The sequence below is a fragment of the Crassostrea angulata genome, chromosome 6 (genome assembly GCF_025612915.1).
Source record: "Crassostrea angulata isolate pt1a10 chromosome 6, ASM2561291v2, whole genome shotgun sequence".
Classification (NCBI taxonomy): Eukaryota; Metazoa; Mollusca; class Bivalvia; order Ostreida; family Ostreidae; genus Magallana; species Magallana angulata.
Genome location: NC_069116.1, coordinates 55591197 through 55614826, shown reverse-complemented (window position 1 = coordinate 55614826; position 23630 = coordinate 55591197). Strand labels below are relative to the sequence as shown.

The window sequence follows — 23630 nt, the reverse complement described above, 5'->3', positions numbered from 1 at the left end:
AAATTTTCCGAAAATGAATGAAATAAATCTGTACTCTTTAGGATTAGACTTGAAATTTTGTATCTTTTATACTTTAGAAATAAATGCATTTGGCCATTTGGATCTTCCTAAAAACAAAACTTGTCCTGCTAATTGTCGTAAAACTTTTTATATCCGGTTGAACTTATCAAGGAAAGCATGATTGTTATTCTATGAGATGATGATGTCTTTAACTGCGTTGTTTTTATTATCGTAAAGCTTCCATGGAAACTTGTAGGTTTTATATTACAAGCTAAATATATGCATGTTTGTTTAATCGAGTGTCATAAGTAGATGCGGAGTTTATGATGAAGTATTTGTGGGCGTAGGCGATTTGTCAAAGCTTTAGCCTATAGTATTTATCATAATGCACGGTAATGCACATAACCACATTACCATAACCCCATTAACTGATGTTCAGTAGTAGTTAACAGACATGTTAAAATTTCTGCAAGTGGTGTAAGATGAAATAAAATCTTTTATTTTAGATGCTCATCTCGAAGAATATAGGCCAGTGTAAAGGTTAAATTATAAATATGACACAACATCTGCAAGAAATTATAACCCAGTTTGTGACAGGGTTAAAAAATAAAAATGAAGATGTTAGAAATAAGTCTGCCATGGATTTATACCGCTTTGTGGTCACTGAGTTACGGGAAATGCCCTCCGAGTACCACACAACCTTCATGGATAAATTCAACCATTTCATTTTTGAAATGGTATCCAGTTCAGATATGAATGAGCGCAAAGGCGGAATATTGGCCATAGGTATGTAACGTTGTATGACATAATGATATGCACTATAATAGAAAATTATTTTGATTTTTGAAATATGACTTACTAGTCTTTTTATTCTTTAGAAAAAAATAACTTTTTCCCTTTTATAGTTAGTCTTACTGGAGTTGATGTAGGGAACACCTCCACCAGAATAAGTAGGTTCTCTAATTACCTTCGGAATCTTCTGCCGTCCAATGATGTATCAGTCATGGAGATGGCTGCTCGGGCAGTGGGCTGGCTGGCCTACTCCTCAGGCTCCTATGCTGCAGAGTATGTGGAGCATGAAGTGAAGCGTGCCTTAGAGTGGTTAACTAGTGATCGACAGGAGAGCAAGCGACTAGCTGCTGTGAGTCAATCATCTCTTTTATTTTTATATTGGAAGTTAAAAAACTCAACTGATTTTGTCAAAGATAAACAAAAGTTGAATGACAATTTTTCTTGTATGTACGTCACATAATTTTTTTCTATATTTCATAGGTTTTGGTGCTGAAAGAACTTGCTGTAAATACCCCAACATTCTTCTTTCAACAAGTACAGCAGTTTTTTGATTGTATTTTCAATGCTGTTAGAGATCCGAAGGTAAGACTTAATTTAATAGAAGTTACATTTGTATTTTAACTTTGTGGAAAACTAAAATACAAATATGGGTAGGTAGGAGTAGAAATTAAGATTTTCTACATATGTCCAAGAATTTTGTAATAACGTACATGAAATCAGTTATGATTTTGACTTTGTAAATTTTAGCCCAACATCAGAGAAGGAGCTGTTGCAGCCCTGAGGGCCGCTCTGGCGGTAACCTCACAGCGAGAGAGCAAGGCCACTCAGAAGGCTCAGTGGTACAGGGTATGTAGTGATTGCATTATTATTACTACAAAACCTTAAGATTTGATACCAAATGTACATGATTATCATTGATTTACACAAAACAAATCTCTTCTTTTATTAGCAATGTTATGATGAGGCTGTGAAACTGTATGATGAGTTGCAGGGAAGAGAGAAGAAACTATCTCGAGATGACTGGGCTCATGGATCCCTTCTCATAATGAATGAACTGTTGAGATGTAGTAATATTGAGGGAGAGGTAATAGGAAAAGGGTTTAAATCATTGCACAGAAGCGCTTGTCAGTTAGATCTGATGAAGGTGTTTTTATTAAATTTACATGGAGATTTTTAAGATTTGGTTTTATGTTATACATTTGTACTACATTAATGTTTAATACTCAATTTTCATCAACAGAGGCTAAGAATGGAAATGGAAGATATAACTAACCAGCAGTATCAACATGAAAGGACTCTTAAGGTCTGTCAGGACATTTAGATGTTTATGTTATATAATGATGACTCAGCTGTTTGTTCTTAATCTTATGCAAAATACATGTATATCACAATAGAATATACTTTTTACTTTTAAGGAGATGTCAAAGACCCACAAATCACCCTCCAGTTCTCTAGCCCTGCAGCAGTTCCAACACAAAGCATTCCCCATCAACAACTTTATGTCTGGCAATCGGCATAACATGCAGAAAATCAGTTTTGAAAGCCGAACTTGTAAACAGCTTGTCGAAAGTCATTTTGATAAGGTACATTTAAAGAAAGAAAAATACCAGTGATACTTGACCAATATTGTACAGTATATGTTGATGAGGTTATTTGTCTTGAAGGTGTGTGCCCTACTTTTGAGACACAAGAACAGCAAGAGTGTTCACATCCAGCTGATTCTACAAGTTATCTTTCCACGTCTTGCCGCCTTTAAACCACATGAATTCTCCCGACTGTAAGTGATGAATTTGGTCTTGAATGTCCAATGGCCCAGAATTTATATACAATGTTATGTACTATAAGTACTTTTTTATGACTTTTCAAGAAATCTTTTAACAAATAAAATGTATTTTAACTTAATTTGATATTGTTTGCATTTTGTCTATATTTGGATCAAGGTACCTGGATGATACAATCAACTTCCTGTTGGGGTCACTGAAAACAACACGAGACAAGACCTCCACATTCCAGGCCATTGGACTACTGGCCATTTCTGTCCAGGACAACATTGTCCGATACCTTCCCGGGATCCTGGAGGTCATCAGGGCTTCCCTCCCTCCCAAAGACCTACCAGCCAAGTATGTCTAGTGAAGTATTCACTGCTTGAACCATCTCTTATGATGCTTATGAATTTACTTTAAATTTACAGCTTTCTTGACTAGTTTAGCATAAATGAAGTGAGATTTGAAAAAAATATGTATTCATTAATAAATCACAGGAAACAGAAGAATATGGTTGTGGATCCATCAGTTTTTACCTGTATCAGCATGCTGGCCAGAGCTGTAGGCCCAGCCATGATTAAGGATGTCAGAGATCTGTTAGACTCCATGTTTGCAACTGGTCTGAGGTAAGAAAAAACTTAAAAAGAATTATTGTTTTTTTATCACTATTTCACTTCTCTAAGTTTATTCACTGCTATGTGATGTTGATTGTTTTTCTTCAGTCCTGCTTTGACTGCAGCCCTTCGTGATCTGGCCATACAGATCCCACAACTAAAGAAAGAGATTCAGGAAGGGCTGTTGAAGAACCTCTCACTCATCTTAATGGGGAGACAACTCCGCCACCCTGGGGCCCCCAAAAGTCCCCTACAGCCTTTCCCTATGTCAGGTAAAGTCTTTTTACTTTTGTTTTATTGTCATGATTATGCAATATTTATTATTTATTGATCTAAAGGTTTGGTCATTTGATTGTCTTGTGATTCCAAAGAAAGCTTATTTTCATTTCGTTCTATTTTAGCCTCTTTAACAAATTTGGCAGACATCCAAGATGCCACAAGCATAACACTGGCATTAAAAACTCTGGGAAGCTTTGATTTTGAAGGTGAGCAATTTTTTTGTGATTTTACATTACACATGAAGATTTTGGAGCCTTATTTAGTGTTTTAAATTAGCTTGAATTTTAGAGTTCTTAATCTTTTCATATTATAATGCATTCTTATTTGTTTTGGTATTTTAGGCCACTCTTTGACCCAGTTTGTCCAGCATTGTGCTGAGCAGTACCTGTCCAGTGACCACAAGGAGATACGCATGGAAGCCGTCCGTACCTGTGCTAGGCTGCTGACTCCTCTTCTACAGGTATGACACACTGTAGTCATTCTTGTGAGAGAGTCATTATACATTGTATATTAAATACAGAAAAAAATGCATTTTGATTGTTTGTTTCAGTTGCTTGCCAATAGTCAAGGACAGATCAGCATAGCGGCCATGAATACAGTGGCTGAGGTGTTACATAAGCTGCTGGTAGTGGGCATCACAGACACAGGTGAGTTGGAGGAGGGGGTCATTATAAATGTAGGTCATTGAAACTGGGAGAAAGGTTAACACCTCAAAATGTACATGCAAGTCCCAAATTCAATGCATATATTGGGGCACCATAAATGTCCTCACATGGAAGCCATTTCAAACGATACTCTTACATGTACATTCATGCTGATCCATCTGGTGATAAACATTTTGATGTTTCAGATTCTGACATCAGATACTGTGTTCTGGTCTCTATGGATGACCGGTTTGATCCTCATCTAGCCCAAGCAGAGAATCTGTCCGCTTTGTTTGTGGCCCTGAATGATGAGGTGTTCGAGATTCGTGAGCTGGCAATTTGTATCATTGGTCGACTTAGCAGTAAAAACCCAGCATATGTCATGCCTTCTTTGAGGAAAACACTTATTCAGGTATTCACAGATTTAGTTGGTTTTTTTTTTTTACATTATCTGACATTGAGAAAAAATATTTCATACCAATTGAATTGAATACTTTTATGTTATGCACAGATCAGAACAGAGTTGGAATACAGTGGGGTGGGAAGAAACAAAGAACAAGCCGCTAAAATGCTTGGCCACCTGGTGGCTAATGCTGCCCGCCTGGTGCGCCCGTACATGGAACCCATATTGAACGCCCTGATCCCCAAACTGAAGGAGCCCGACCCTAACCCCAACGTCACCATCAGTGTACTGGTCGCCATAGGAGAACAGGCACAGGTAGAGAGGCAACAAGAGTAAAGAAACCGCTACACAAAATCATCTGTTCCTTTTTTTTCTTTACATATTGTAGTTCTGTTATTTGACTCAATACAGTTGCCTTGGTTGTAAATGTAGGTCAGTGGTACAGAGATGAGGAAGTGGATGGATGAGTTACTTCCCTTGATCTTGGAAATGTTACAAGACTCGTCGTCTCTACAGAAAAGAGAGGTAAATTAAGTTTCATAAAAAATCTGATACCTCTACTGTGCAAGTTTGAATTTTCTGCTGCTTTTGAAACACTAATACATGTACCTCTTTATTGCAGAAATTGTACCATACAAACTGCATTTCTTTTATCAGTGAAATGTAAAATGCAATGATACTCATGTACTTGTACATCTAATTTAATGCGTTCCTATAGGTTGCACTGTGGACCCTGGGACAGCTGGTTGAGAGTACAGGATACGTGATCGAGCCCTACAAACGCTACCCCTCATTGCTGGAAGTACTCCTTAACTTCTTGAAAACAGAGCAAGCTACAGGAATTAGAAGAGAGGTGAGTTTATAACATTATCCCAATTGTTTGATAAATAAATGATTCATTTGTAATGATTTTAAATATCTATCTGTTTTTTCATGTTTTATCAACAATATCTATTACTGAGTATTGGCTTTATAGGTGATCCGTGTGCTTGGTTTGCTTGGAGCTCTTGATCCACACAAACATAAGATGAACCAGGGAATGATTCAGAGGAATGAATCCAACTCTGTCAGTGCATCGGACACAAAGCTATCCTCTGACAGCACCCAGCCTGGTGAGACCTTTATAGTCTCTGTAAACTTTTTTCGTGCTTGACTCATATCTTATTGCCTGACAAAGAAAACTGTTCTAAATTAATTGAAAAGTTTTTATTATGTTTATACAATGTAGAGGTAAAGTAATATTGATACCAAAAAGTATAATACATTCAATACATGTGTATGTTTCTATCCAGAGAACACAAGTGAAATGTTAGCCAACATGACCGCTTCTACCACTCTGGAGGAAATCTATCCAGCCATTGCCATAGCAACACTGATGCGGATAATCCGTGATCCATCTCTCTCACAGCACCACACAATGGTGGTCCAGGCGATCACCTTCATCTTCAAGAGTCTGGGAATTAAGTGTGTCCCGTACATCCAGCAGGTGATCCCAGCTTACCTGGCGGTCATCCGGTCCGCAGATCAGACGTTTAGAGAGGTCAGTAGTTATGCTATGTCAAGTTTACTCTAATGAAGATCTATGTTATGAAGTGGGTGTGGTCATAACGGGTGCTTGATAAATTATTTGAAGTTGTTTCTCATTTGTCACAGTACTTTTATTATGTACACCATGCCAATTGTTTGATTGTTATTTACCAAATATTGACAAAATATGTTAATGTTATTTCTAAACAGTTCTTGTTCCAACAACTGGGAGTCATCATTGCGATCGTGAAACAACATATCAGGAACTACCTCAATGATATTTTCACCATTATAAAGGTACAGTCCTTACAATATTTTAAGCTGATTGATTTCAAGTTATCATACATACAATGTACATGGATAATTTCATAAACAACAAGATGTATTATGGAAATATTTTCATGTTGTTGTATTACAACTAGACCAAGCAAGGATCTTCAAATATGATATTACTGTAGTATTGAGACAATTTCTAAAAACATTAAGAAATTAACTTTGGTTGACCAATGTAGGAGTACTGGAGTCCCAACAGCACCATGCAGAACACAATCATTAACCTGGTGGAGCAGATTGTGACGGCCCTGGGGACAGAGTTCAAGATCTACCTCCCCCAGATCATTCCCCAGATCCTCAAAGTCTTCATGCAGGACTCCAGCGACAACCGGGCAGTCACCGGCAAGGTCTGTACATGGTCAATGTCTTGTATTGTAAGATTTACCTGTGATACAAACACAGGTCATTTTCAATTACCTGAAGTAATACTTTGTGTGGGTTACCTGTGTGATTTACTTGTGGTAATACTTTGTATGGGTTACCTGTGGTAATACTTAGTGTGATTAACCTGTGGTAATACATTATATGAATTACCTGTGTTTATATATAGTAGGAATTACCTATGGTAATACATTGTGAAATTACGTTTGGTAATACATTTTAGGAATTACCAGTGTTACAGCACTTTATCAATGAAATAAAACAATATTTTACCTTCGATGATATTTTGTCCTTATATTTAATGTATATGTTGCTATACTTAATGTAGACTCTGTTCCTTACAGTTACTGAATGCCCTACAGTTGTTTGGGGCTAACCTTGATGACTACCTCCATCTACTCCTCCCTCCTGTGGTGAAGCTGTTTGACAGCCCAGATGTCCCTCTCTCAGTCAAAAGGTCAGTGCATAAATAAACAGAAAAAAGAATCTGATATTTATAATTTCCTTAAAAGCACATCATATGTTCTGAATCAATTGTATATTTTTTTTTAACACTCACAAAGTACATTATAGTCTCTTGTTTCTATTTTTAGGATTGCCTTGGAAACGGTAGATAAATTGACCTTGACCCTTGACCTGACAGAGTTTGCTTCCCGGATCATTCATCCCCTTGTGAGAACCTTGGACTCTGTGCCTGAGTTACAGACAGCTGCCATGGATACACTGTGTGCCATGGTGATGCAGATGGGTCCAAAGTTCACTATCTTCATTCCGATGGTCCAACGTGTGATACAGAAACACAAGATAGCTCACCAGCGATACTTCATTCTTATGGCAAGGATTCTCAAGGTCAGTCAAAATGTTATTATAATTATAGTATGTTAACAGCTTAAATATAAAATATCATCTTATGGACTCTGGAATTTTCACTCTTTTGTGTCTTTACCTTTAGGCATCAACCATTGCTGAGGAAGAAGATGATCCTATTTTATTAAAGCACAGAAAGAATCGTGGGAAGGCAACAGAATCTAGTGAATCGATGGCAGACACAGCTGTGATTAAGAAGCTTCATGTCAGCTTTATAAATCTCCAAAAGGTAAGGTGGTCTGAGATATTGTTGTTTATTGGTTAGACATTCCGTTGTAATAGAATATTCAGTCAAGTATAGAAATACATTTAACTGTAGACCAGAATTAATCTGATCAATTTACATTTGAAGGACCTGTTAGAAACATTCAAACAATTTACATGTACATGTTCAATTATATACATATATATATTATGTACAATGTACATACAAATTTTCTGTGATGATTCTTTTTAAATACTGTAATAATAGAAATTTTGGATATCTGTTTACAGAAATTCTTTGTAGACCTACATGTATAAGAAATAATCATTTGGTTAAGGGGAGGATGGTTAAAGAAACTTTGTATTGTTAAAATAACCACTGTTCTATAATTTTTTCATTTTGTTTCAGGCTTTGGAAGCTGGGAGAAAGGAATCCAAGGAAGACTGGATGGAGTGGCTGAGGAGACTGAGTATAGAGCTCCTGAAAGAGTCCCCATCCCCTGCCCTCAGGTCCTGCTGGGCCCTGGCCCAGACCTACAACTCGCTGGCCAAGTAAGTCCCCATCCCCCGCCCTCAGGTCCTGCTGGGCTCTGGCCCAGACCTTCCACTGACTGGCCAAGTAAGCCCCTATCTCATTACAACTCGCTGGCCAAGTAAGTCCCCATCCCCCGCCCTCAGGTCCTGCTGGGCTCTGGCCCAGACCTACCACTGACTGGCCAAGTAAGCCCCTATCTCATTACAACTCACTGGCTAAGTAAGTCTGTATCTCATCATCTCATAACAACTCACTGGCCAAGTAAGTCCTTATCTTATCATCTCATTACAACTCACTGGCCAAGTAAGTCTCTATCTTATCTCATTACAACTCACTGGCAAAGTATGTCCTAATCTCACCATCTCATACAACTCACTGACCAAGTATGTCAATATTTCAATACAACTCACTGACCAAGTAAGCCCCTATCTTACAATCTCATTACAACTCACTGGCAAGTATGGCCAAGTAAGTTCTCATCCCATTACAACTTACTAGCCAAGTTGGTCCCCATCTCATTATAAGTCTCTTGCCAAGTAAGCCCCATCTGCTCTCCAGAGGAGCTTACTAAATATGATGATCATTGCTTGAAACTCATAACCAAAGCTTTGCTTTCTCAATTTAAAGTTATACCTGTTCTATCCCTGTAGTCAAAGATAACAAAGTGAGTTTTGGTTTTCAGAGATCTGTTCAATGCTGCCTTTGTGTCCTGCTGGACTGAACTTACAGAAGCACAGCAAGATGAACTCATTCTTAGTCTCGAACAAGCCCTCACATCTCAGGAAATACCCGAGATCACTCAGACTCTTCTTAATCTGGCAGAATTCATGGAACACTGTGATAAAGTGAGTGACAAAGAAGAAATGAGGTCACAGCTGTCATAAATCTTAATAACTTATCAATCACATTATGAATTGAGACTATTGTAAGATATAATTGAATCTTTCAGGGGCCCCTACCATTAGATACCTCACTATTGGGATCTCGGGCGATGAGGTGCCGAGCGTATGCCAAGGCTCTACACTACAAGGAAGAGGAGTTCCACCGGGGACCCACCACAGCCACTCTCGAATCTCTGATCAGGTGACTGTCATGTGACTTCTGAATGATTTAAAGGCCACTTTGTCTAAATACAACATGTTGTTTCTTATGTGTATACTTTTATGTACCTTTTGTTTACTTCTAGTATTAACAACAAGCTTCAGCAGCCCGAGTCTGCCTCTGGTGTGCTACAGTACGCACAGAACCACAGGACTGATGTGGTATGACTTAATAACATCAAAATATTTAGAGATTTTCATGATATACATGTAATAGACAATTGTTTGGAGCTCCCAATTATTTTTATTTTTTCTAGTAGGCTAACTTAAGGCTATTATGGAAACGGTACCAGTATTTGTTATTCATTGATAAAAAATAGCATAAAGCAACAAACAAGACTATAATATTTGTCTTCATCCAGAATTATATTGTGCCTTTATCTTAAATAAACGATAAATTTGTAAATGATAACAAAAGATGCTGGAAAATTAATATACGTGTAAATTGATGAATGCTTGCCATTGGTAGAAAGTACAAGAAAGCTGGTATGAGAAGCTTCACGAGTGGAATAAAGCTCTAGAGGCCTACGAGAAAAAACAGGAGGAGAAACCTGAGGATTTCAACCTGACTCTGGGCAGAATGAGATGTCTAGAGGCATTAGCAGAGTGGTAGGTTTATAACAGAGAGTGCTTATTCAGTTTGATGTGTGTGTAATAAAAGGATACTCTTGACATAATGGACATGTACTTACAGAAGCTCAAGTACAGTTCATAGTGTTGGTGTAATTGTATACAGTCAAAACTGCCATAGCGGTCACCCCTATTAAGCAATCACCTTTCGTATGCGGCCATTTTATTTCCTCCCGATGAAAAATCCTATATAATTGCCTTCTAAAGAGCGGCCACCTGTCTAACGCGGTCAGCGGTCATCGTATTTTGATCCGAAACTGTACAGTCGACATGCATTAGGCGGCCATCTTGGCTGGTCACATGATTTACACCCGGGGATTTTTAAACATGGCTTCCGAATGTCGGGTATAAATGTAAACAATAATTATACACTTGAGGCGAGAGAAACCAAATTAATCGATGTATTTATAATACATAATTGGCAGATCAGATACGAATGGGAATCAAGTGAATCGTTTAAACAAGTATTAACAAAATGTTTGTTTTATAAACATGAATGATATACAGGTGTCAAAAATATCCGCGGCGAGGCAAGAGAAAATTGCTTGATTTAATAATATGATTTTGAGTTCAGATACGGTTGGTTAAAACGTTTTTGTTGATTTGTATTAAAAGTGTTTGTTTTCTATATATACGGTACTCATAAAAATAGTGTTAGTGTTATAATTGTGAAAATGTCGGCGACAAGGTTTTACCACGTAATGACTTTTTTGAATATTTTAAAGACTGAAATATAAAAATTGCATGCACAATGCATTGTAATGTATTTCTACTTATTTGTAAATATAAAAGATACTATAAAAACATCAAATCAATTACTTTATCTATCATTTTGATACATTATGCTAAATATCAAGCAATAATTGAAATAAAATTGAATAATTGTTCTAAAAATGGAAATTCACAAGTCTCCATTCAAAGGTCACCTCTGTTAAGAGGTCACTTTGGGTGCCTCCCGCAGGTGACTGCTTAATACAAGTTTGATTGTATTCTGAGACTTGGTTCCATGATTTATTCTCTTTTTTCTATTTCTCTATCCTGAAGTTAAGATACAAAGATCATTTCACATCTTGTACCTTTTTATCCAGGGGTCACCTTCATCAGATTGCCTGTGAGAAGTGGGGGACCAGTAGTGATGAGAATCGCACTGACATGGCGAGAATGGCTGCTTCAGCTGCCTGGGGACTGGGTAAGTAAGGAGTCCTTGGAACAGGCAAAGAGGTTGAGTTGTACCTCTTTGTGTATTACATGAGTCAGTGGGGCACTATGGCCAAGAGATTGATTTGTAACTGTTTTGCGTTATGTAGGTCAGTGGGACAGTATGGAGGAGTACATGTGTCTGATCCCCAGGAACAGTTACAATGGGGCATTTTACCGTGCTGTGTTTGCTCTCCATACAGAGAACTACCAGTTAGCACAACAGGTATGCATTCTGTCAGTACTGAACATTTTTTTAAAAATTTATAAAATCAAATGTGATCCTATATTATTGTTATGGCTAAGGGAATTAAGAATACCAATGCATCTTATTTCAGTGCATTGACAAAGCCAGAGATATTCTGGACACAGAGCTGACAGCTATGGCAGGGGAGAGCTACAACAGAGCCTATGGGGTAAACACTCTTTTTACATCTCTAAATTCAAATCTCAAATTCCCAACTCATTTCACTGGTTTTGTAGGACATTATTTATATTATGGAGTTAATTCTGTTATCCAGGCCATGGTCAATGTCCAGATGTTGTCGGAGCTTGAGGAGGTCATGCAGTTTAAACTGGTCCCCGAACGACAGGAGGCCATCAAGCACATGTGGTGGGACCGCCTCCAAGGCTGTCAGCGCGTGGTGGAAGACTGGCAGAAGATCATCCAGGTCCGCTCCCTGGTTGTGTCGCCCCTGGAAGACATGAAAACATGGCTGAAGTACGCCAGCCTGTGCAGGAAGAGTGGAAGACTGGTCAGTGGTAGACTACATGTAAATTCTCTCTACGTCAGAAGGCACAGTAGGCCATAATACTTCCTTTATATTTCTTTCTGTCCTTAGATGCTGAATTTGCAGCATTCTGAATTTGTAGCATTCAAGCTAGACTATCTAGCTACATTTCTCTCTTGTTTCAACAGTTCTCCTCCATTGTTGGACTAAAGCAGCTCTTTGTATTTGTTTGCAGGAAATTTCTGCATGTACATCTACATTATTATTAATTAGAAATTGATGTCTCTTTTTATCAAAGAATTTATGAAATTGTAGGCCCTTTCCCAGAAGACTCTGGTGATGCTGTTGGGGATGGACCCTGCTAAGAACTGTGATAAGCCTATTCCTACCACCAACCCTCAGGTCACCTTTGCTTACCTCAAACACATGTGGAAGAGTAGTCAGAAGGTAAAAGACTATTAAATCTACAGTCATATGTAAGGGTATTACATTTAACAGATTTAATTGAAATGTAGCCACATTCTCATAAAAAAATCAAAATTTGCAGAAAGAAGCTTATGGTAAATTGCAACATTTTGTCCAACATTCACTTCAAACTCGGGCTCTCCAACTGATAACGCCTGAGGATACTCAACAAAGAACTCAACTGAACAAGTTGCTGGCTAGGTAAAGTTATTCAAATTTTTAAATCATAGTTATAATCTTCAGTGATATACATGTAACATGTTATGATGAAATCACTTGAATTGTCGAATTTTTTGATTTTGTAAATGAGAACTTGGGTTCACACTACTTTAAGACTTTCCAGACCTACTTACGGTACATGTAAATATCTTTTATCTTATGTAATGATGTGGAGGACTCTGTTTGACATTTTTTGTACAATTTTTCCTTATTTTGTTATAATGAAGGTGTTACCTGAAGCTTGGAGACTGGGCGGACATGTTGTATGGAGTGAACGAAGAATCGGTGACCCAGATTCTAGAGTACTACAGCCTGGCCACAGAGTACGACAAATACTGGTACAAGGTAGGCAGGAAGTTCCTCAAACAGACATTGCCATGTCACCAAGTACATGTTAACTTTATAAACAAAATTTTGATTGATTTTTGTATTGTGTTTACTGTAGGCGTGGCATGGATGGGCTCTAATCAACTATGAAGCGGTCTTATTTTACAAACAATCAGAGAAGTCGGGCAATCAGCCCCAGTCCCCTGGAGATATTGGCCCTCCGGGGAGAGGAGACGCGCCCCTCTCACCAAAGACGGACACCAGTGTCTCCGTAATATGTTTTAAACAATATTTAAAAGATTAGATTTTCATCTGAATAAGATACATGTGTGGGATAGCAGGTTTTATTCAAATAACCATTGTCTATGAATTTAAGTGTACATATCCTCAAAACTGAATTTTACAACATGTATATCCAATAAATTTGATACCACTGAATATTAAAGAAACCACAATATGTAGACTCCCTTTACCCTTATCTCTCTCATAGTTTTAACTAAAGTTGATCTTTTGTTTGGTAGAGTTGCATTTTTACCATTCTTGTTTCTTTGCTTACAGACTGCCTCCAAGATGCATAAATACTGTGTCCTAGCTGTACAGGGATTCTTTAGGTCCATCTCTTTGTCCCAGAATAAAAGTTTACAGGACACACTCAGGTAAATTTTGTAGATTCCAGCAACTCATTGCTGTAGGCATCATGACTCTATACATGTATTAATTACCTCTTTATGCTGTTGGAAAAGATTCAGGAAGTAGGAATTTATATGCTTCATTTTGTTTTATATTTACATGTAGGTTGTTGACGCTGATGTTTGACTATGGTCAGTGGTTAGAGGTATACGAGGCATTGAATGATGGACTGAAAACCATACAGGTGGAGAACTGGCTGCAGGTAAGTTGTGGGATTCTTACAACCCAGGGATTTTAAAAAGCTGAGGAAACTATTCCTTTTACTAGTACATACATGTACATGTGAGTGTATTTTTTAGGGTTGCATTGAGAAAGATGACTTATTTCCTTTTATTTGTAGGTGATTCCTCAACTGATTGCCAGGATTGACATTCCACGCCCCTTGGTCAGTCGTCTCATCAGTCAGCTCTTGATCGACATCGGCAAGGCTCACCCTCAGGTAATTTGTCTGAAGTAATAATTAAAGTTAAAGTATGAGAATTAAATTATTCTTATAAAGTACCTGCCTTCCACTTTATGCATTTTCTACAACATTCTTGGCTTTATTTGAATGTACAATGAAGTTGATGATTGAATTGGCTGATTCAAGATGTTTAGATTGTTACATGTATTTTAGGCCTTGATTTACCCCCTTACTGTGGCCTCCAAGTCTAACGTTCCTGCCCGCCAAACAGCAGCCAACAAAATCCTGAAGAACATGTGTGAACACAGCAACACTTTGGTACAACAGGCCATGCTGGTAATTAAGATCCAAATGTCTTATACACATATAACATTATGCTTGTTACTAAAACAATATTGTAAGTTTCTATTCAGAAATTGAGTCACAAAAGATACTTTTTATGCTCTACGACAATTTCATATTTTATTTGCAATTATTACATTTATTGTACATCATTTTCAAGTAGCACCTGCTTAGTCATGTCACATACCAATTTCAAATATGGTAGTCATTTCCTTGAAACTGTGTTAAAATAATAAGCAGAATTTGAAATTGATTTAGTTTTTTTGGTACAGCAGGCCATGCTGGTAAGATCCTAATGTCTTATACATATATAACATTATGTTTGTTAAGTTGTTATTAAAACAATATTGTAAGTTCTTTCTATTCAGAAATTGAGCCACAAAAGATACCTTCTTATGCTCCACGACAATTTCATATTTTATTTGCATTTATTACATTTATTGAACATCATTTTCAAGTAGCACCTGCTTAGTCATGTCACATACCAATTTCAAAAATGGTAGTCATTTCCTTGAAACTGTGTTAAAATAATAAGCAGAATTTGTAATTGATTTTGATGTTTAGGTGAGTGAGGAGCTGATCCGAGTGGCCATTCTCTGGCATGAGTTGTGGCATGAGGGACTAGAGGAGGCCTCCAGGCTATACTTTGGGGAAAGGGACATCAAGGGCATGTTCTCTACCCTGGAGCCGCTACATAACATGGTGGAGCGCGGCCCCCAGACCCTCAAGGAAACTTCATTTAATCAGGTAATTAGTGACATCATTTTGAATCTCCACAGTAGTGTACTGTATATATGTTGGTAATTATGATAACTAGGTACAGTACTGATTATGAAGTTACTGACTACCTGGTCATCACTAATATTTCAAATCATGAACTAATCTTTGAATGTTTTATGTACCGGTACATGTATATATTATGTATAAAATTAAAGCTTGCTCATGAATGGCAGTGATCCAATTTATCACTGATAAATTTCAAAATAAAGTCTTCAGAATTAATAAAAGTTGGTGTACAGTAATTTGTAATGCAGGATTAGGGTTACTGAGTACTGGTCTAGTTGAATTGATCGTATCAGTGGTACATCTGTGTGTTTATATGGAGTGTGTTACTCTATCAGTGGTTCATCTGTGTGTATACATTGAGTGTGTTACTCTATCAGTGGTACATTAGTGTGTCTATATGGTGTGTGTTACTCTATCAGTGGTACATTAGTGTGTTTATATGGAGTGTGTTACTCTATCAGTGGTACATTAGTGTGTCTATATGGTGTGTGTTACTCTATCAGTGGTACATTAGTGTGTTTATATGGTGTATGTTACTCTATCAGTGGTACATTAGTGTGTCTATATGGTGTGTGTTACTCTATCAGTGGTACATTAGTGTGTCTATATGGTGTGTGTTACTCTATCAGTGGTACATTAGTACTCTATCAGTGGTACATTAGTGTGTCTATATGGAGTGTATTACTCTATCAGTGGTACATTAGTGTGTTTATATGGAGTGTGTTACTCTATCAGTGGTACATTAGTGTGTCTATATGGTGTGTGTTACTCTATCAGTGGTACATTAGTGTGTTTATATGGTGTATGTTACTCTATCAGTGGTACATTTGTGTGTCTATATGGAGTGTGTTACTCTATCAGTGGTACATTAGTGTGTCTATATGGAGTGTGTTACTCTATCAGTGGTACATTAGTGTGTCTATATGGAGTGTGTTACTCTATCAGTGGTACATTTGTGTTTACATGGTGTGTGTTACTCTATCAGTGGTACATTAGTGTGTTTATATGGAGTGTGTTACTCTATCAGTGATACATTAGTGTGTTTATATGGAGTGTGTTACTCTATCAGTGGTACATTAGTGTGTCTATATGGTGTGTGTTACTCTATCAGTGGTACATTAGTGTGTCTATATGGTGTGTGTTACTTTATCAGTGGTACATTAGTACTCTATCAGTGGTACATTAGTGTGTCTATATGGAGTGTGTTACTCTATCAGTGGTAGATCTGTGTGTTTATATGGAGTGTGTTACTCTATCAGTGGTACATTTGTGTGTTTATATGGTGTGTGTTACTCTATCAGTGGTACATTAGTACTCTATCAGTGGTACATTAGTGTGTCTATATGGTGTGTGTTACTCTATCAGTGGTACATTAGTACTCTATCAGTGGTACATCTGTGTGTCTATATGGAGTGTGTTACTCTATCAGTGGTACATTAGTGTGTCTATATGGTGTATGTTACTCTATCAGTGGTACATTAGTGTGTCTATGTGGTGTGTGTTACTCTATCAGTGGTACATTAGTGTGTCTATGTGGTGTGTGTTACTCTATCAGTGGTACATTAGTGTGTTTATGTGGTGTGTGTTACTCTATCAGTGGTACATTAGTGTGTCTATATGGAGTGTGTTACTGTATCAGTGGTACATTAGTGTGTCTATATGGAGTGTGTTACTCTATCAGTGGTACATTTGTGTGTTTATATGGTGTGTGTTACTCTATCAGTGGTACATTAGTGTGTCTATATGGTGTGTGTTACTCTATCAGTGGTACATTAGTGTGTCTATATGGAGTGTGTTACTCTATCAGTGGTACATTAGTGTGTCTATATGGTGTGTGTTACTCTATCAGTGGTACATTAGTACTCTATCAGTGGTACATTAGTGTGTCTATATGGAGTGTGTTACTCTATCAGTGGTACATCTGTGTGTTTATATGGAGTGTGTTACTCTATCAGTGGTACATTAGTGTGTCTATATGGTGTGTGTTACTCTATCAGTGGTACATTAGTGTGTCTATATGGTGTGTGTTACTCTATCAGTGGTACATTAGTGTGTCTATATGGTGTGAGTTACTCTATCAGTGGTACATCTGTGTGTCTATATGGAGTGTGTTACTCTATCAGTGGTACATTTGTGTGTTTATATGGAGTGTGTTACTCTAACAGTGGTACATTTGACTCTATCAGTGGTACATTAGTGTGTCTATATGGAGTGTGTTACTCTATCAGTGGTACATTAGTGTGTCTATATGGAGTGTGTTACTCTATCAGTGATACATGTGTGTATGTATACATTGAGTGTGTTACTCTGTAGGCGTATGGCCGTGACCTGATGGAGGCCCAGGAGTGGTGTAGGAAGTACCAGAGGTCAGAGAACGTCAAGGACCTGACCCAGGCCTGGGATCTATACTACCATGTGTTCAGGAGGATCTCTAAACAGCTACCTCAGGTAACCATCACCTATACTGGTAACAATTCAGGTCAAAACCTTTGAGTGTAAGTCTATGTACATTTAGAAAAAGAAAATTGATTTGATAGCATTCAACCAAATGCAGAATTTCTCAGACTTGCTGTCCTACCAAAATTAAAAGTAGATGGATGCATATTGGAAAATTTACACAAAATTATTACCTGGTTCTAGCATCTAGGTAGTCTTGTATGTATGCATGTATTTACTGGTAATTGTATTGTTTACCTTTAACAGCTGACATCCCTGGAGCTTCAGTATGTTTCTCCTAAACTTCTCCGCTGTCAAGATCTGGAGTTAGCTGTGCCTGGGAAGTATGAACCAAACCAACCGATCGTCAAAATCAAACGCTGCCAGAGCTCACTGCAAGTCATTACCTCAAAGCAGAGGCCCAGAAAACTCAGCATATTTGGTAAGTGGCTTGCCTTTATGTCACCATACTGATTCCTTATGCATGACTTTTGTTTAAGTAGATTGGTAAATTCAATCAAAATAATGAACATTGTATTTTAGTTGTGCATTATTGCAGTTACAAGCTGATAATACAATAAGGAATCAAACAAAACAACTCATCAGTTTTATTTAAAAACATTAGTACATGTACTAATTTGTTAATGTTTGCAGAATAACATATGCCTGTTTTGTATTTAAATCAAGTAGAAAAAATGGAATATGTACTTTAAGTTGTTTCACTTTGATCCCTCATTAACAGGCTCCAATGGGAAGGAGTTCCAATAGAAATGGAATATGTGCATTTAGTTTTTTCACTTTGATCCCTCATTAACAGGCTCCAATGGGAAGGAGTTCCAATAGATATGGAATATGTGCTTTTAGTTGTTTCACTTTGATCCCTCATTAACAGGTTGCAATGGAACGGAGTTCCAGTAGAAATGGAATATGTACTTTTCGTTGTTTCACTTTGATCCCTCATTAACAGGTTCCAATGGGAAAGAGTTCCAGTTCCTGCTGAAGGGACACGAGGACCTGCGACAAGACGAGCGAGTCATGCAGCTCTTTGGACTAGTCAACTCTCTCCTGGTGGAAAATCCAGAGACCTTCCGAAGGAACCTTACGTAAGACACTATTTTCTATAAAATATAGATTGGAACTTTGTTACTTGATTTGAAAGTTGTTAATGTTTTTTGTAAATTTTACTAAATTATCTTTTCCTCCACATAGTTTGTGATGTGTAGGAGTAATAGTAAATTTAGTTTACGGTATTTAACTTATTACCGGTACATTTTACATGTATTTGCTTTGCAAGCATGTACTTGTACATGCACAAGTCGACATTCTTCACTATTGCTCTGACATATTGACAGGATTCAGCGGTTCTCCGTTATCCCCCTGTCAACAAACTCCGGCCTGATTGGCTGGGTCCCCCACACCGACACCCTACACTCCCTCATCCGTGACTACCGAGAGAAAAAGAAAATTCTGCTCAACATAGAGCACAGGCTAATGCTCAGAGTAAGTACATTTCTGAAATACTGTGAACCAACCTTATTTCCTAATTTACCAGTGCTAAACTTGTTCATGGGGACCAATTTGATTTGAACATATTTTATTATGCAAATATACATTTACATAAATGGATTAGGCAGCAGGCAATGCCTTCTCCATCCTCTTCATGGGGACCAATGATAGCGATTGAGTAAAAAAGACTGGTTTGCAGTGAAAAATATTTGTGACAATGATATTGCTTTGAATCTTGCAAAAAATTTTCTTATACAAACAAAAGTTAATTTTCAGTATCCAAGATCAAAATTTTGGTTACTACATGCATATACAAGTATACATTGATGTTTTACAGATGGCACCGGACTATGACCATTTGACCCTGATGCAGAAGGTGGAGGTATTTGAGCATGCTCTGGAGCACACCCAGGGAGATGACCTGGCCAAGATCTTGTGGTACAAGAGTCCCAGCTCAGAGGTAAAGCACACAGTGTCATGCTTTGTGGTGGTGAATAAAACTCTGATGGTGAACAATTTTAAACTCAATTTAATAAATGCTAGAGAAATGTTAGGGTGTGTGCTTCATAATTTGACAGGTGTGGTTCGATAGACGTACAAACTACACTCGCTCCCTGGCTGTTATGTCTATGGTGGGCTATGTGTTGGGTCTTGGAGACAGGTATGATTAAAAGATTTCAAGAATTGTGTCCCATGCCTTAGTTATCATGTATTTGTTATAATAAGGGTTGTTTTGTAAAAAATTTCAACTTAAATTCAGACATCCTTCCAATCTGATGTTGGACCGTACTAGCGGCAAGGTCATTCATATTGACTTTGGTGACTGCTTTGAGGTTGCCATGGTGAGAGAAAAGTTTCCGGAAAAGATTCCATTCCGCTTGACTCGCATGTTAATCAATGCTATGGAGGTACGACTTACGCAACCTTATGACCATTATGAATTATGCTTACCAATATTATCTGCATATTGTATTTAAATGACTTAAAAGTAAAATATTTGTGATAAGATCATCAGATAAAAAATATTTTACTTTGTTTCCACTTATATTCATGTGTCCTTTCCCATTTACTCTTTGAAATTGTTGTGTCATTATTAAAACAAAATTAGTATGATTTAACGGTATCTTAATATGTCATAACATGGAATTCTGACGTTAAGTGTGTGTTGCTAGGTGACAGGTATCGACGGTAACTATAAGATGACCTGTGAGAGTGTGATGGAGGTACTAAGGGAACACAAGGACAGTCTGATGGCCGTGCTGGAGGCCTTCGTGTACGACCCTCTCCTCAACTGGAGGCTCATGGACAGTATGTAGCCCACTCCCTTTAACCGTCAATATTCTGTTGGTTTCTTTTGTAAATTGTAAATTCAAAAGCACATCAAATGGGTCACTAATTTAAATCATGTACCAGGAACATTTATATTTCTAATAAAGAGGGATTCAACTTCATTTGCCATTTAAAAAAAATTTCAGTTTAATTGCTTTAAATACCTGTAATTGTTTTTGAATTGGTTGTTGGCAATTTTCTAAGCATTTCAGACATTATTGTGAACTTATAAATTTCATTTATAGCAACAGCCAAAGGGAAAACAAAGACCAAAGATTCATACTCTGGTGGAAGTCAAGAACAGGCAGACATGTTGGAGAACGTCGATATCAATCAGACCGCACACAAACGCTCCGCCCCTGAGGCCGCAAGTTCAGTCAGCGGGGACAATTTCCAGGCAGAGGTCATCAACAAGAAGGCACTGTCCATCATTAATCGGGTTAGGGACAAACTAACTGGTCGTGACTTCTCTCAGGGGGATCCAATTGATGTCCCCACCCAGGTGGACCTCCTGATAAAACAGGCCACCTCCCACGAGAATCTTTGTCAGTGTTACATTGGGTGGTGTCCATTCTGGTGAAAGGTTCTCGGCTCTGATGTGTGTGCTGTGGTGATTCCACCTTTAAACACTGTGTTATGCATGTCACCTGTGATTTATTAAGTTGGTTTGTCTTACATACATAATTATGTACATTAACATGCTGTTTTTTTATTGCAAATTATGTATAGATTAATTTGGCAGTTAAATGTGCCTGTGTACAGAAGATAGTTTGCAAATGCCATTTTGAATCTTATTTACTGATTGTATATTTGTTTATGGATTATTTATGTAGTAGTGACATGTTTTAGCAATTTGCTAAACAAATGAACAAGTACTGAAAATGACAGAGAATTATGATACATGTACATGTATCCTGTGAATCGTTTTATTGTAAATTAGAGACGTGAAAGTATCATAAAATTTAGGATCTTAAAGTTTGCTTCAAAACAAGTTATAAGCTCCACTTTACTTAATGATTACTGGTAATTATTGACAATGTTACTGCAATTCAGGTTTATTTTTTACAATCAAACATTGCTAGTAGCTTTACATTTGCAACCACATGCTTCACAACATTTATATATGAACATTCATGCTATGAATGTGTCGAGGTTCCATATTTTTATGTGTACAGTATGCTTCTATGAATGTACTTACTTGTACATGCAGTCATTAAGTCCTGTTTTGTATTGTCTGATGTACATACTAGTGCTGGCTCTGTTATTTTGTGCTGACAACAGTTTTTATAAGTGCTATGCGGATAAATTCTAAATGTCTTTTTGTACATGTTAATACACATGTAGTTATTACACATGTACATGTTATTAAGGTATCCGATCCATAATAGGACCTAATTTTTCCAACCTTGAATATCCATCATGTATTTAATACTTTGATACCTAAAGCATTTTAAACAAGAAAAAGATTTACTGAGAGAAATTTTCAAAAATATTATTAACTAAGCAGTGATTAATTGATCATAAAGATTGCATTATGGTCTATGGGGACAAGCACATTTTTTAAAATAAAAAAGTAAATTCTAAGAATATCAATAAATGCTTTGGTGGAAAGATGTATTTTATCATTAGGAATACAAAAACTATTGAAAATCAATTTTACACTATATAGATTTTTTAAAATGAATTTTATAGAATAAAAGCAAAGGGGCGCAACTCTTCAAAAAAAGGAAAAGGTCATTAATTAGGACATTCCACTCTTACATATTGATACTTAAACATGAAATTATGTCCAAGTATACTGAGTATTAAGCCCATACATATCTGTTATGCACCAAATTCATTGAACCTGGGGCTATTATAGATCGGATACCTTAACGAACATTCATGTTGATGTATTTACTCTTTAAACCATGCTTATTAGATTTGACAAAAATATTCTTGTGATATTCGCTGTGTTATGGAAATGGAGCTATATGTACAATTGTCATGAAAACTTTACATCTACAAATATGCATATTGAGTATGTTAATTATGAGGCAGAAATCTTTTTTTTTTTTATTTGACTCGCAAATTGCAGAGAAAAAAATCGCAAAATATGAATACTTGAAATAAAAACACAAAATTTGTAGATTTTTTAAGTTATCAACCCTATTTTTTTATGAGGGAAGTATTGGGGTAATTCAAAGAGTTTTTGTAAATACACAGTGCCAACATTGTACCATACATGTATGAAGCATTTATAATTGTGTCATAAATGAATACTGTTATGTATTACAAATATACTGTTAAAAATGTCCTTTAAAGTAATATTGTTTGTGACAATAAATTAAAGATAAAATGTTAATTCACACCTTATTGTTCATTATATTTCCTGCTAACGAATGCCATATCTTTTGTAATAATGAGCAATAACATGCTCATGGGATATGAAATCTAAATGAATGCTCATTTGTTAACATCACAGCAATTGCTATTGTTTGTGAATATACAATGTACAGTCTGAAGCACCAATACATTTTTCAGTGCTTGTTTAACAAACAAAGAGTATTACCAAATCTTTGAGGAAAAGAACTTGTTATATTAAACAGATTTATTTAAAAACCACTGAAATATAGAGAAAATGATCATGAAATTTAAAATATTGATAAATAAAACAACATTTGTACATGAAAAACACATGCACTCACCGTTTATGACTTTTTAGCAACCATTCAAGTGCTTCTATGTTTCTTTTATTTTAAATTGACATTATCAAATTGTTTTTGGAATGTTTTTCCAACAATGAAAAACATTAATATTTGTTTCAATACATTTTGGAGGGGGGCTTCTCCTCTGGTTTTTTTTTCTTGAATATATCTTACACTACATACGTAATTTAATTCCAATGTCTAAGTACAATACTTACAGCTGTAGGTCCTAAATGTATTGGTGTAAAATTTTCTCCTATCAACTGATCAGCATTTTCATATTGATGCTATTCGTCCCTGGTCACAGTGACATATGCATAATTAGCTATACTAAACTGCTAAATATACAAGTGCTTGTCCGTTATTAATTACCCGTGATTTTTTATTAACACAGCTTCAGATGTGACATTCCGCTAATTGAGTTTACAGCTCTCTGATGA

The 23630-nt window shown here is 36.8% G+C and overlaps 1 protein-coding gene across 2 annotated transcripts; it reads left to right on the top strand.

Annotated features, from left to right (window-relative positions):
- The first annotated feature begins 156 nt into the window (after nt 1-156).
- LOC128188377 (serine/threonine-protein kinase mTOR-like) lies at nt 157-22853 on the top strand. Of its 2 annotated transcripts, none has more exons than XM_052859387.1 (53): nt 157-252; nt 507-786; nt 906-1141; nt 1273-1374; nt 1540-1638; nt 1742-1876; nt 2033-2095; nt 2208-2375; nt 2457-2569; nt 2733-2912; nt 3053-3181; nt 3278-3441; nt 3571-3654; nt 3790-3908; nt 3999-4095; nt 4299-4504; nt 4604-4810; nt 4928-5020; nt 5214-5348; nt 5472-5607; nt 5788-6035; nt 6233-6319; nt 6535-6702; nt 7081-7193; nt 7330-7585; nt 7689-7832; nt 8217-8359; nt 9025-9187; nt 9292-9425; nt 9529-9604; nt 9912-10051; nt 11161-11261; nt 11380-11495; nt 11608-11685; nt 11791-12024; nt 12316-12447; nt 12548-12666; nt 12912-13029; nt 13130-13282; nt 13570-13667; nt 13807-13903; nt 14042-14140; nt 14318-14440; nt 15011-15193; nt 17546-17680; nt 17936-18110; nt 18636-18771; nt 19021-19168; nt 19512-19634; nt 19753-19835; nt 19935-20082; nt 20347-20482; nt 20749-22853. In XM_052859387.1, the coding sequence occupies exons 2-53, from the start codon at nt 555-557 to the stop codon at nt 21081-21083; spliced, it is 7440 nt and encodes a 2479-aa protein (XP_052715347.1). In that variant the 5' UTR covers nt 157-252; nt 507-554; the 3' UTR covers nt 21084-22853. The 2 variants fall into 2 exon arrangements, with proteins under 2 accessions (XP_052715347.1, XP_052715346.1); XM_052859386.1 differs by lacking the exon at nt 157-252 and adding an exon at nt 376-392.
- The last annotated feature ends 777 nt before the right edge of the window (nt 22854-23630 follow it).

Coding starts and splice junctions, on each gene's coding strand:
- LOC128188377 (XM_052859387.1), top strand. CDS start 555: ATGACACAACATCTGCAAGAAATTATAACCCAGTTTGTGACAGGGTTA. Junction 1,877..2,032: donor GTAGTAATATTGAGGGAGAG/GTAATAGGAAAA, acceptor TTTCATCAACAG/AGGCTAAGAATGGAAATGGA. Junction 18,111..18,635: donor CAGAAAACTCAGCATATTTG/GTAAGTGGCTTG, acceptor CCTCATTAACAG/GTTCCAATGGGAAAGAGTTC.